The sequence below is a fragment of the Hyalella azteca genome, unplaced genomic scaffold, assembly GCF_000764305.2.
Source record: "Hyalella azteca isolate HAZT.00-mixed unplaced genomic scaffold, Hazt_2.0.2 contig15661, whole genome shotgun sequence".
Classification (NCBI taxonomy): domain Eukaryota; kingdom Metazoa; phylum Arthropoda; class Malacostraca; order Amphipoda; family Hyalellidae; genus Hyalella; species Hyalella azteca.
The window spans coordinates 51,959-67,216 of NW_025945503.1; the positions used below are offsets into that span (position 1 = coordinate 51,959).

Genomic DNA, 15,258 nt, shown 5'->3' on the forward strand with positions numbered 1-15,258 from the left:
ATAATGTTACCGAATAACTGATACAGGTACGGCAACTTTTAACTATTGCAGGCGCACTTAAGTTTGCTTGTGAGGAGTCTGCCGGTGCGAAACTCGCACGAACTATTGCAAATCTTTGCCCCTTCTTTATGAGACGCTAAGGACGAAACTTCTGTTTTTTATTGCCCACAAGTGTTCAGAAATTCGTAGATTTATAAAGGTTGTATATTTGCACTTATGAGATTATAGTGACCGAATTACCACATGCGATTTGGTTTAACGCTTCTACCACCCACGGAAAGTTTACCGCTTTGCGAGGTGACTGTGAATTTTTTCACTGCTTTAAGTATGTGAAGAATATATTAAGAAAATATGAGAGTGGGCTGTTTTTACCGGTTCAACTCAAGACTTTAATTTACAACGAAATTAGTAGTTATGGCAACTTCCGCGAAAAGTAATTTTTTCCATAGGAATGCTTTAGCCTATAATGCTAAAACTTTTAATTATATACGGCTTTATATCCTTGATTAATTAATAATTTGCTCGACACCTAACCTAAAAAGGTTTGCTTATCCCGTCTTAATTAATTCTTTATATATAAACAAATTACTCTCATTAAATTTATATATAAATTTATATATTTATACTCTCATTAAGACTACTAATTATCTGAAAATAACCAATAATTTCTACTAAAATACATTGAAAATTGAATTAAATATAAAGAGGCATTAACTTCTGCCCATGGAATAGCGGACGAGAAATAATGTTTAGATCTCTCTTCGATGAGTTATTTGTATATAAGTTTCATTGCCATCGGTTGAATCGGAATCCCCAAAGTCAATTTGCAACAGAATTTAGTCTATTATTTCTTTTCTAAAGCTTCGAACTTCCCATCTTCGCGAAGGTCGATATAAACTCGAACAAATCCTTTAAACATCTGTCGGGACACTGAGACTCCAATTTCAAAAAGATCCTATGGACAAATCTCGATCCTTTCATCAGTAATTTTTCCTTAGATAATTGGTCGCCTGATCTTCTCGATCGTTTCTTTAGCGCCTCGGAGATTAGATTTAAATCGAGCCGCTCGCTGTGACTGGTCAAGTTTAAATACCGTGGCAGGAAATAATTTTAAGCGCATTAATTTGAAATTAAAAGAAAAAAATATAGAGCTATCTAGGATTCAATTCTACACGTCGAAAGTAATAGATTAAAAGTACATCTATCGCTGCCAGCGTGTTCAATGCTTCAAAAGGTTTTCCCGATGTCTCATTCAAATACACCCTTTCATTCTGGATCCTGTTTTTATTCTACCGAATTGAAGGATTTCAAAGGTCGCAATTGACTTGATTCCAATTTGCTTTCCGTCCAGCTGACAAATTAAGTTTGAAGGCCTCGAGCTTGTTTGTGACCTGTCCGAGGAAATGGCCCGTGTGCATTGAGAAAAATAAATGGTTCATATTGTATTAACAGTGACCCACTTTTTGCACGAGACACTGATACACCCTCGTGCCGAGCCAAACTGTGTCAGGATGACCCAAACAAGAGCAAAAATTGCATCGCTGATTGGACAGAACCTCCTATTTCTCTGAGTGTTGGGCCTATTTCTGTGAGTGTTGGAACTTATCAAAGGCATTAATTTTAATGTAATTAAAAAAACAATCTTCAATTAATTTAATTCCAATGGGATCATTGTCGATGTCATAAGGACTCAAAACTACGAAGAAATGTAGAGGCGCACTTATTGGAAATAGGTTCTTGAGGGTTTCGGAAGTATATATCCAATCATATATGTTGAATATTTTTTTTTATAAATTCAACTTATGCTTGTATTTATCTGCACATCATTGTGAGCTTCAGTCATATGAGAAACAGTAACCGAATCGCTCAGACTGGACCAATAGTTTGCCCTATAAATAACTTTAGGATTGTAATTCCCATGTCAAAAAATCCAAATCAATCCTTCCATGTTAATCCTTCTAATGGATTGATAAAATCTGATTTCTTCTATGAAAATCTATAAATTTGCATAGATTAAGATTAGATACACGAATCGAACACATCCATTTATCTAAGTATTTTAATAGAAGAAAGTTTACTTGCTATAGAATTTTTCCAATGCGCTTATAAAAATAGTGACACATTTTCTGCACGTGGCTTTGATGCGCTCTTTTTTCGGGCTAAACTAGGTCAGATTGACTCACACAAGGTCAAAAAGTGTATCTCATTTGATTAATGGCTGAGTATGCCGGTGGAATGGATTTCAGGGTTGGTTTGCGAATGGCGGTTTAGTGACAATTACACGCTTATATGAAAATTTTTAGAAAACTTTATAGAACTGTAATTAGGATCGAAAACCTAAAATAAGTATAACTCACAAGTATTTTGAGTCATTTCATGATGTAATGTTCGAGAGCTAAATTATTTATTAGTGCTTTGTATTTTCTCTTCTTAAAATATTTCGAAGCCAAAAATATTAAAGAAAAAGTGGTGGGATGTTAGAAGACCAACAACTTTCTCGGGCATTTGAGTAGCGAGGCTTTCGTCGTTTCATTAGCAATAAGATACAAAATGCAGCTGCAGGCTGTCAAAGTATCCTACAGTATTTTGACGAATGTGGCTGCTGAGTAGTAATCTTAGTAACGCCATCTTTCGTTGATTAAAAACCCTGGAAAGTCAGTAGGACTCCGGCTCGTTCCAGCCGGAAATTAGGCTCGTTCCAAGGGAACGACTTCGCCTCAAGATGCACCAGTCACTGAAAAGTTGTTACCTCTGCGACCTAATTCATTTAATTGAGAACAAAGATTAGCCTACATCATACTAGCAATCAAAATCGTGAAAGATTTTTGGAAAAAATATCAGAAATTTTATGGGTGATATTTTTCAACTAATGTAACAAAAATATTACGCCTACACCTACAAAGTTAGAGCCAAGGGATGAAATGAACAGATCAATTCAAGCAGGTGGCTTCAACTGAAAGTTGTTCACAAGTATCATCTGAAAGGTTATTAAAATCAGCAGAGTTTGTTCCATTTATTACACCAACACTTAACAGAGTGACACTCACAAACGCATGACACTGTTGATTAAGTCAATATATTGATTAATAAAATTGATAATTTTTATCATGTACTGATTTCCGCCGTGAATGTGAGGTAAATTGGGTGCTATGTTTAATTATTTATTTACTTTAGACCAATTAATGGAGACTGAATTGTGAATTATATAAGACATTATCCCGATCACCAGATAATTCTGTAAGGTTAAATTAATGAAATGAATTAAAACTTAATGTGACCAAAAACATGTTGAATGGAATTTATGACTTAAATCATGACTGATCCTGTGGTAAACGTTGTAAATATGATGTCTGAATTCTAGGAATCATGATTGCATTTCGATGATTAACTAAAAACATTTACTTGGTATGCGTGTAGAGCAACAGTAAACTGAGAAAACAAATTTGAAAAACCAAAAGTAATAAGAATAACGATTGAAATCATATCGCTGGATTAACACATTGCGCCAGTATTTGATACATTTCACTTCGCATTTATTCTGCTCAATACGAATAACTTGAGCTATTTCTCTCAACAGAGAAATAATGACATATATTCATTATAATAGAAAAGTAACCTGCAAATTCAGGTATCATTTTCAAAATTATTTAATTCTATGAAATTTGTCGCTCGTTTTACACTGCCTGAAGAGGCAGGATTTTTATACAACGTGTGCTCAGAAGCACCAACTGAGGAATCAGTTTTTATATTCGCAGCAATATCTGCTCTGACGCCTTGCTCAGTGCTCAGACAAGATCTGGGCCCAGAGCTGCCCACGACAAATCTGGGAACGCTCTGAAACCCTGAAATTGCATCGCTAAGAAACGGGAACTGATTTTCTACGAGCAACACTTCAGTGGTTCTCGTTGTTTCAATCTCGATTGTTGATGGCGTAGCTATATTTTCAAACGTTGTTCTCATACCTTTATTTTTTGCTATTGCTCCTGTTCTTTCGTTTATTGTATTTTTTATTTCACATTCAAGCAAATCAGTTCCTTGAATTTCACTTTCTTCCTGAATGGATCTAAGTTCGTTGCTATTTCCACGACTGGAAGTTTTGGGACTCGAGTTTAAAACTTCGCTGTTGTGGTCCACATCGTTGGCGAGGTTTCCTCTCCTGGCATTGTGTCTTTTCTTCACAATAAATACGGTGAGCAGCACGATGATGATCATAGTCAAGAGAGATGCTAAGCCCACAGCAACAAGCAAGACTATGATGCTGTTACCGCCAACAGCAGCACTGCTGGGCGCTGGTTTCATTGCCGCTGCAATGAAAACAAAAAACAGCTGAATTTTTTTTGCCAGGTAGTCAACTTACAATGAAGTCTCGAATAATAAGTTATTTGTAAAAAAACAGCTGAAAAATTTGTGCCAGGCAGTCAACTTACAATGAAAAGTCGCGAATAATAAGTTGTATGTAAAAAACAGCTGAAATTTTTTTGTCAGGTAGTCTATGTACAATGAAAAGTCGCGAAGAACAAGTTATATGTAAAAAAAGCTGAAATTTTTTTGTCAGGTAGTCAACTTACAATGAAAAGTGGCGAAGAATAACTTAATAAGTTATATATAACCAGAGTGTGGTCAGAGAACAATCATTGCGGTCTCATCACCATTAAGATATTACAAAAGCCTTCATTTGAGAAGTTGACCCACGAAAGCTATATAGAAGCATGCAGCTGGCTTCAGACCACAATCCTATAAGCTATGAAATGTTATTGCACAAATATTGTGGATTTTCAATAAAGTTTCGTGTCATAATTTTTTCAGAAAAAATGCAGAACTGACTTTCATATTGAAATTGGTATATATTGCTTAAACTAATTTGCAATCCTATAAATTTAACAAACTTTGTCTGAAATAAACTAAAGCGACTCAAAAGTGAAAAAGTCTTAGGAAAAGTCTCCTAATATTTAACTATAAAAACTTCAATTGTAGCCAGAAATCATCATTACACTCCATTTTAACCAGTAACGATATTCTGGATTTCAAAAAAGACCTCAAGAACTTGACTGCTATCTCACGCGCAAATTAATTTTGATTTTTCTAAGTTTACGTAAGTGCTGACTTTATTTGGAATATAAAAAACTTTACTTCACACAAAAAATGTTCAAATGTTTTCTCAAACTACTCGTTTAATTACAGTCTCACAAAATTGAATTATTGCAAATCATTAAGTTTTATTTGTAGGTACAATACTACAATGAAAAATCGATTCAGATAATGGCTGGTTATAAAAATATTTAAAAATATAACTCAGTACTCACTGCAGTGAGTGACAGAGAGCGCATTTTCTCGTCGACGAAAACTTGAGGTCACGGACGGACGGACGGACGGACGGACGGACGGACAGACAGACGGACATGGCGAGCACAATAGTGAATTTTTTCCATAAATGAGGAAATGCGCTAAAAACTATCAAGGAAATACACATATTTTCTCTAAAAAATAAACTATGACGTTTATAAATTTAGATCTCATGTCCTTTCGAATATAATGTTTGAAGAACAAATTATCCGAACCTAAAGTTTCTCCTTACCCGTTCTTTTCTCGAGAGCGTCAGTCAGACGGCTGATCTCAAATGTGTTGCTTGCAGCGCAACCCTGCGTGTTGCATGACGTCACGACTGCAACGTAACTCGAGTCAGGCCCCAGACCTCGCACTTTGAAGGAGGGACTCTAGAAAAAAATTAATTCATTTTCAACACAAGGCCGAAAGAGGGACTCTAGAAAAAAATTAATTCACTTTCAACACAAGGCCGAAAGAGGGACTCTAGAAAAAATTTAATTCATTCTCAACACAAGGCCTCGCACTCCGAAGGAGGGACTCTAGAAAAAAATTATTTCATTTTCAACACAAGGCCGAAGGAGGGACTCTAGAAAAAAAAGAATTCACTTTCAACACAAGGCCTCGCACTTTAAAGGAGGGGCTATAGAAAAAAATTAATTCACTCTCAACACAAGGCCTCGCACTTCGAAGGAGGGAGTCTAGAAAAAAAATTAATTCACTTTCAACACAAGGCCTCGCACTTCGAAGGAGGGACTCTAGAAAAAAATTAATTCACCTTCAACACAAGGCCTCGCGAGCACTTTGAAGGAGGGACTCTAGAAAAAAATTATTTCATTTACAACACAAGGCCGAAGGAGGGACTCTAGAAAAAAATTAATTCACTTTCAACACAAGGCCTCGCACTTCGAAGGAGGGACTCTAGAAAAAAATTAATTCATTTTCAACACAAGGCCTCGCACTTTGAAGGAGGGAGTCTAGAAAAAAATTAATTCACTTTCAACACAAGGCCTCGCACTTTGAAGGAGGGGCTCTAGAAAAAAATTAATTCACTTTCAACACAAGGCCTCGCACTTTGAAGGAGGGAGTCTAGAAAAAAAATAATTCATTTTCAACACAAGGCCTCACACTTCGAAGGAGGGGCTACAGAAAAAAAATTAATTCACTTTCAGCACAATGCCTCGCACTTTGAAGGAGGGAGTCTAGAAAAAAAATAATTCATTTTCAACACAAGGCCTCGCACTTCGAAGGAGGGGCTACAGAAAAAAATTAATTCACTTTCAGCACAATGCCTCGCACTTTGAAGGAGGGAGTCTAGAAAAAAAATAATTCATTTTCAACACAAGGCCTCACACTTCGAAGGAGGGGCTACAGAAAAAAATTAATTCACTTTTAGCACAATGCCTCGCACTTTGAAGGAGGGGCTCTAAAAAATATTATTTCCTTTATGACAAACTGCTTTAACTGAGAACGCTGAAAAAAATTTCATTTCTGATACAAGTCGTCGTACTTTGAAAAAGAGACTTTAGAAAAAAAAATGTATTTTGTGATACAAGGTCTCGCTCTTTGAAGGAGGAGCTCCAGAAAAAAATAATTAATTTCTGACACAAGAAGAGAATAAATTTCATTTTTAATCAATTTTTTTCTATGCTCCTTCGCTCGCATGTCTTGAACATTTTTTTAAATTGTAGCGTCATGCATGAGCCTTTCCTCGAATTTTGATCGCGAAATTCGTGAGAAAATAAGATTCTTTTTTGATGAAAATAAAGATTTTTTACAGCCGTTGCACAGTTGCAGTGTTGTTTTTAGAAACCCTAACTAATTTGGTTAAAATATAATTGCATCAAAAATAAAATTTCTGCCTTTCTACAACTCTTTAGATCTGCGCTACCGTGAATGATAGTAAAAACTTTTAAATAAATTTTTTCCATTTCAACTTGAAGCGACCCAAATTTAGAAGCACGTGCTAGCAAATTCAACAATTTTTGTTTTATTCTAAATGTTGCGCAGCCACTAAAGAAGTCTGAACAGAGGATGTAACTATTTTCACTCAAATTTTCGTTAAAATATATAGACAATAATGGATTACCGCTTCTTCAAATTAAAATAATCTCATAAAAGTTGATTAACTTTTGCATCGATTGCATCATGGAAGACAGCATGATTTGTCGAAAAAATTTGTAATTAGGTTAATATAAATAGAGTCAATGAACACGATGTTGTTACAAATATCAAAGAACAGACGATCGCACACTTTCGATAGTTATATCTTCATTTTTATCCTACTGATTTTCTTCGACGTGTACAAATGAATATCATAAAACTGGCTACAAATCTTTTTACTTTTCATTCAAGTTTCTATTCAAGACCGAACTATTTTTGTTACATATAATTTATAAAAAATAATTCATGTTGGGAGGATACACTTATTTTAATCCAGAAAATATACTACCGCCTAAAATTGAGAACTATAATTTGATTGAAACTGTTAGCCATAACTGTTTATTGGCCAGACCGGTTCTCAGAAAACCAATCGACCACAATTGCAGGTGTCAAAAGTTTGTGATCAATTAGTTGCTTAAACATCAATTACGTGCGTCTGTGTCATTGAATTAAACCAACAATTTGATGGCAACTTGAAAATTATTTTTGCGTCTGTGTCATTGAATTAAACCAACAATTTGATGGGAACTTGAAAATTATTTTTTAAACGACCAGGTTACTGTAAGAGATCAAACAAAGATTGAGAAATTTAAATGCATAGTTAACAAATATTCTCGTAACACGTGTATTATTGATGAGTTATCATAAAAGCCAATTAAATCTCATAACGCATAAAAAACATCGAAATAATAACTGGGAGGATCTAAATTAGCAAAACTTAGAGATTGTTTTTGGTGTGAAATATTCCACTCACCGAAGCTGACATGTTCACTAAGAGTCTAGAGTCGCTCGAGATAAAAACCCCGAGGCGCTGTTTCGACTTGCGATCGCTACTCTCAGCATCGATACCAATTCTGCTGCTATGATTTTTCCTTCCATTTCCAGGATCTTTTGCGGTCTTCTTGAATCCTCCAAAGCTAGCTTCTGCATCCGAGGCAGGATTCTTAGACCAGATATTGAGACGATACGTGACATCGAGTCCTCCGTCCGATCCAGAGTCGCATTCAATTTGCAGCATCGTCGCGGATTCAGTCTCGTGCTGGCAGTTCGATGGAGGACCAGGCTTCGCTGTGAATAAGTTCCACGAGGAGATTGTGATTGGCATGCTGAGTTTTACAAGCGTTTGTGCAAGAGGTGCCGAATAAAACTTTGAATAAAAATTGCCGTAGCAGATTGGAATAGGTCTCGATAAAAATTCGGCGAACAAAATTCGATTGGTCCAAATTAATTTCGATGGGAAGATGTCCTATTCAAAGATGCTGTCACGTAATATAGAAAGTGGATTAACTTGTAGAAATTGAAATAGTATAAAATCTAAGCACTTTATTTGATAAAAGATCACCTTGATAAGATTCTTATCTAATATGAGCACCTACATGAACTTTATTAACTAAGAACTCATGAATGAATTATGTCCAATAAGAGCATCAACTTAAATATTATCAAATAAGATTACATTAATGAATTATATCAATAAAAACACGCTTATTATATCAAAAAGATCACCTACATGTATTAGGTTAAATAAGTGTATCTCCCAGTCTTATATCAAATGAAAGGTCCTCCATGAGATGTATAAAATATAAGAAACAACATAAATTATATCAAATAAGAGAACCTACATGTATAATATAAAATACGATCAAATACATGAACGATATACGCTTATACAATGTATAATCAATGCAAAACCAATTCAATAATGTATTAATAATGCCAAACCATCAAATATTATCAATGCATTGGGAATATATTTTCAATGCTAAACTAATTTTTTACCTGCAGGAAAGACAGTGAAGACGCAAGGCTCCTTCTGTTCCCCCACCTCGTTACGCCCATAGCAGAATAGCGCGCCGAAGTCCAACTCGTTGCGGGGCACGAAAACAACCATGGACGTGTTGGCATCACGTTGCCGCACGTGTGCCTGTCATCATAAGGCAAAGATTTTGTTTGACAAACCAAGATTTTGCCTGACAAATCAAAATTATTTTTGACAAATCAAATTTTGTTCGGCAAACCAAGATTTTGTTTGACAAAGCAAGATTTTGTTTGACAAACCAAAATTTTGCTTGACAAATCAAAATTTTGTTTGGCAAACAAGATTTTGTTTGCCAAATTTAAAACTTTATTCGACAAACCAAGATTTTGTTTGACAAATCAAAATTTTGTTTGGCAAACCAAGATTTTGTTTCACAAACCAAAATTTTGTTTGACAAAATAAAATTTTAATTGACAAACCAAGATTTTGGTTGACAAGTCAAAAATTTGTTTGGCAAACCAATATTTTGTTTGCCAAACCAAAATTTAATTTGACAGAAAAAGATTCTGTTTGCTAAACATAGGTTTTGTCTGATAAACAAAGATTGAATCGACGACTGAAATATTTCCCCAAGATTCCCTCAAGGCCAACACTTGTTGTCCAATATTTGAACTTTGCAAATAGAAATCGCTCGCAGGATGCTATTAATCAAGCAACTGAGGGCTGACGCACTGATAAGGTTCAGCTGCTAATAAGGCTGAAGAAGAAAGTCTTTGAAGCAAATGCACTCTCATTGGAAAAAACACAGTCGTGCTTATGTCAAGAATTTCTGAATTTCGGAACAGAGATTTTAAATTATTCAAGAAAACCAGCCTCGAATAAGTAGTATGGATGGGATCATGCAGCTGTCAAAAAGTTTGAAATGGAGATTTTCAATCGTCAAAAAAAAAAAAAAAAGGAAATTCTCGAATAGGTAGTGGGGTGGGATCATGCTACCATCAAGAATTTTGAATAAAATTTTCAATCGTTTAAAAATCAGCCCCGAATAGGCAGTACGGGTGGGATCATGGTGCTATCAAGAATTTTCAAAGTTGATTTTTATTCATTAAAAAAGCCTGGAATAAGTAGTGGGGTGGGCTCTCGACGAACACTGAGTGAGGCCGTAATATTGGCTCATCGATAACCTATAACCTCGAATCCTGTCAATACCAGAGGCGTTTAAGACACCACTCAGTCCGGCATGCTAGCACGAACAACTTTTCTGCATTCTGTGTATTTTTCCTCCCAAAGAAAGTTATCCAGAAGCAATATTGGAAGCGGCTTAGACCGAAGAGTCTGATACGTCTCTTCGTAAAACTTTACTACCAAACTCAGTGTATCTATTCCTTAACTAAAAATATTCAATATTGGGTAGATTGCACACGCGCTCAGAAAATCGCTCACTACAGAATTAAAGGAATACTGGAATTTTTAAATATCAGTAATTTTTTGTGTGAAGGCATCATCACGGATGAGACCAAATGCATTCCACATTGCTAATATTCTAAGTAAAAATTTATTTGATTAATTAGTACGTAATTCATGAGCAAAACCATGAGTAAGGGGGTGTCTATACACACTCTTTTTTTGCTCATTAGTGCATTATTCTTACGTACATTAATCCGCAATTTCGCTGTGATGAACAATCAGAACGCAGATTTCTTTAAGCATTTTCTTTAAATCGGATTTTCATCCTGATTTTATTCATTAAAATTTAATCTACCAAAAGATCTCAAAAGAAGGCAATGCAAATTTCATTTCGCTCCTTGAGAATTCAAAACTTTGTTCGGGATCAGATACCCTCTAAAATTATTATTGTTTCCTCATTTTTTCTAAATTTGAAATTTATTATTTAGCCCCAGAATTTTTCCCAATTTCATTTCGAAACCATTAGCTTCAGTGGATATTTTTGGTGCGGCTGAAAGTTTAATTACTCAGTTAAGACAAGTCCGTATGGTCCGTTATTGGGAATTGATTCATTGCATCGCCGGTTAACTTTTTTAATGATAATTACGGTCGCAGGCACGCGGCATATTTTCTTTCTGCTCCCAATGCTATTCTAGGACGTGAATGTATCTGAAATTAAAAGTATCGTGTGGCAAAAAACTATTGATACAGAGACAAGCAATCCTATATGATACCATATAACATACGGTACAAAATATATATGATTACATACAAAAATTTTAAAATTAGAACAATTCGATGTAATTTTTAATTTAGCTTTAGCATGAACAATGGAAGTAATGACAAGAATAAGTATCGTTCAGTCCGTTTCAGGATATTTTTCCCAATTCTTCCGGTGGCCACAGAAGCTCTGACTTATTATTGATATGATGAAAGTTTTCCATCTGATGGATGAACTTCTTGCTCACTGTAAAATTAAGGCACTGACAGAGGCTGAAAGTCGTCCGACATTTTAGGAAGAAGTTGATCGTCGCAACCGGAGATAAATCGAGCGACATTTTATTGTTCTTGGCGGATCTAAAAAATATAAAACTTTTAATAATCTGCGGGCAGCTCCAGCTCCAAATTTTAGTTCACTGTCTGTTGGACAATTGTCAGTCGATCATGAACGACCATGAGCTTTTAATACACATTAAAAGAAGCCAAGATATTAATTACTGTCGGTCAATGGCATCAGAATAAAGCGGTAATGCCAGCCATGCCGTTTGCGGATTAAAAGAGAATTGAAAAAATGAACGGAATGCTTACGATGAATATCTGTGAAATTGTGATAAGAATTGACGTTCATATTGTTTATGCAATGAGGCATGTAGAAGCATAAGATTTGGGACCTTAGTAGACATGTATATATTTTCATTTGAACGCTTCGTACGAAATGAATTTTTTTGGCAAGCAGACATTAGTATTTAAGTAGATTTATTTTTTACTGTGATCTGTTGTATGTCAGGTTTGATGCAATCAGAATGATGTGCGTAATAGTAATGATAATTACATTATTCTATTACTATTATAATTATGTTATTTATTATCTTTTATTATTTATATTATATATTATAATAGTAATATTATATTGATTAATATTTTAAATAATGTGTTGAAAATATTTTCCAACTTGATTACTGAGTCAGTTACGACGTAGAACAAGATCTTGTTCTGCCTATTAAAGAGCAGAGTGGTTTACCTTAAATTAAAGGCATGCGGTTGTTACAAGATCTTGTAAATGTTTCTTCACCATAGTTTCCTAATTAATCATAGAGGTGTTAAGTTGTTGTGCACAACCTTTGCTTTGTTTAAATTTTGAGTTTGGGGTGCATGCGTTTTTTCACTTCTTCTGGAACGCTTTGGCCGGTTAGTTCAATCGCGTAGTAAAACTTTAAATGTAGAGCTTTGCCACTTGAATTAAATTATATAAATTACTTAAAAACTACAAAAAATTACTTGAAGTCTTATTTGAAACTTCGTCTGTTCCCAACTATTGAACGTGAAGTGGCCAGTGGCTAAAGCGATCTACCCTTTAAACCTATGGTGACACTTAATTTGAGCTACTTCACCTAAATTTATTCAATTTTCCTTTAATCTTAATCGTATTGCCATTATCGTCTGAGAGCACCAGTGTGGTGCACTTATTTTCAATTAAATAAGGTGAGCTACGCTCTTGAATTCTAAATAATATTGAAATCACTGAGAATACAAAGTGACTGAAAATTCATAGCTAAATTGTAATTCAAGTATCTATTTCGAAAAGTATAGAATCGAATAGAAGTGTCGGCACTGAAGAAATAGGCCCATGGACTTCCTTATAAACTTCTGGCGTCGCCCTCGCTCGTAAACGCTGCTTTCTTAAAATGGATTTACTCTCCTGTCTGTATTAGCTCTGAATGCAGTACAGGCAACTGTTGAATTTCGATTAAAACTACCGCGATTCATGTTCATTTGTTTCAACTCCCTTTCCTTAAATTTTAGTGAATGAAGACTATTTCTGAAAGAGGAATATCCTCGTGCGTAGGGAGGAAAATCCCCTACAGATTACAATATTATTTGAATGTTTTATGGATAAAATTAACATAAATGGTCATAACCCACTTGATCTATTCTCGCCGTGTGTCCGCTTGTGCTGTTGAAGGTCCAAGTGACTTCAGAAGGCCCAGGCAGCGCGTCCAGCGTGCATGGAACTGCCACCTTTGAGCCTATCGAGGCCCCTTTGACGCTCCAATCTTGTTTGCCACACTTTGGCGCATCTGCAGGGACATGAGTGAGGCTCTTCATAATTGGTAACGTGAGCGAACTTAAATATAGTAGCTTTAATATTTTAGTAAGTAGATATAATGAAGTTTAAAGCATTAGACTAGAGTGAGGGTGCTTCTGACAACTCAAGAATTGTCCATGACCAAATTGTCAATCTTTACATAGTACGAGGACTAAAATTACGACTGCGTTGAATGAATGACACAGTGAATGATTAATAGGTTCAGACCCAAGGGTGAATAATACTTAAGAATCGGGTTTGAAACTTCATTCCAACTCAAGTTGTACGATCAGATAATCCTTTTTCCTAACCGGTAACCCCAAACAGATAAAATTTACATTCAACTTTGCACAGGAGTAGCTTCATTTTTATCGTCAACCCACAGCAGAAAAATTTACTCTTGAGAACCAAAGCGAGGGCATAGGAAACGCGGTGCCGCGATAATTAGTAGCTGAGTAGATGTAGCTTTGTCTTTACTGTCACCTTAAGATCGACAAAACTTGCATTTCACTACCAAGCCAAGCGCTTTTAGAAGACAAGGTCGCAGGAGTTGATCAAGCATATTTTCTCTTTACCGTAAACCCAAGACCGACAACTCATATTTGACTACCAAGTCGAGGACGTTTGAGATGCCAGTACATATTCTTCGGTAGTTGGTAGCTTAGCAGATTTAGCTTTTTCCTTTCTCTTTACCTCCGATAATGCTAATAAAACTCACATTTGACTACCAGGTCGAGGGCGTTTGAGACACCAGTACCACGTGAGTTGGTAGCTGAGCAGGTGTAGCGGCCAGAATTTTGGTTGCTAACTCGTTGCATGGCGAGGCTGCGATTGCTGAGGATCAGGCCTCGGGAGGGCGAGGGCCGGATGTCGTCACCCTGTACAAGTTGCTCTTTATATGATTAATATGATAAATGATATGAAAATTTGTATGAAAAATGATATGATAATTTATATGGTAAATGATATTATTTATTTTCACGACCTATTTCTCGTAATGATTTTTAATATCTCATTGCATCAGACATTAATTGGATTGCATTCGCTGTTGTCGCAGAAAACGGTATTAATTCACACTTCAGTTGAGTTTGAGTGCCCTAATGCAACAGGTTAGACCAATTAAATTTAAAATTTTCCTTTAGTATTGCTGCAGCAGTTATTTCCGCACAGCTTTAACATTATACGCCAATTTTGCAAATACTCGTATATATGTCCGTAAAATTTTGAAAGCAATGAGTCAGGAAACAACATGAATGATGTTATTCATCTGGAAAGGTTCTATTCCGGTTAAAATCACTTAAAATATATTCTTCAATAGATTTTCTGCTTTAAATTATTCTGCACCTAAGTTGAGTATTAAAACTAAGGAATTTCAATTTGTTATGCACCCGATGTTGCGAACGGTCGTCACGAATCATTAAATATTCAGCAGAGACAATAAAGAAATAATAGTGTAAATAAATAAATTATATAAACTTCACAAAAAAATGTTCTTTGATTATCACATTTTGATAGATAAATTTGCCAAACAAATATTTTGTTGCAGTTCCTTATAGATGTTATTATATCATTACAACAGATCATGTTATTATATTATTTACAAAAATTATATTTCTTACGGATGTTATTATATTATTTAATTGCAATAAGTTAGTATCTTGGATTAATAACAATAATATTACTTACCTGACGTTGCCACCTGACGTTGGTGACGGTAGGACTCGCATCAACATCACACTCAAAGTAAACATCATCTCCTTCT

At 35.3% G+C, this 15,258-nt stretch overlaps 1 protein-coding gene across 1 annotated transcript in view; it reads right to left on the bottom strand.

Annotated features, from left to right (window-relative positions):
- Window positions 1-3,000: 3,000 nt before the first annotated feature.
- Window positions 3,001-15,258, bottom strand: part of LOC108674789 — a 28,416-nt gene continuing 16,158 nt past the window's right edge. Inside the window, exons 10-15 of the mRNA XM_047884575.1 lie at window positions 14,215-14,374; window positions 13,334-13,488; window positions 9,265-9,409; window positions 8,240-8,553; window positions 5,576-5,714; window positions 3,001-4,304 (exon numbers count right to left, since the gene is read on the bottom strand). Of these exons, the coding sequence (XP_047740531.1) occupies window positions 3,625-4,304; window positions 5,576-5,714; window positions 8,240-8,553; window positions 9,265-9,409; window positions 13,334-13,488; window positions 14,215-14,374 (1,593 nt within the window). The 3' untranslated portion in view covers window positions 3,001-3,624. The remainder of the gene's footprint in view (window positions 4,305-5,575; window positions 5,715-8,239; window positions 8,554-9,264; window positions 9,410-13,333; window positions 13,489-14,214; window positions 14,375-15,258) is intronic.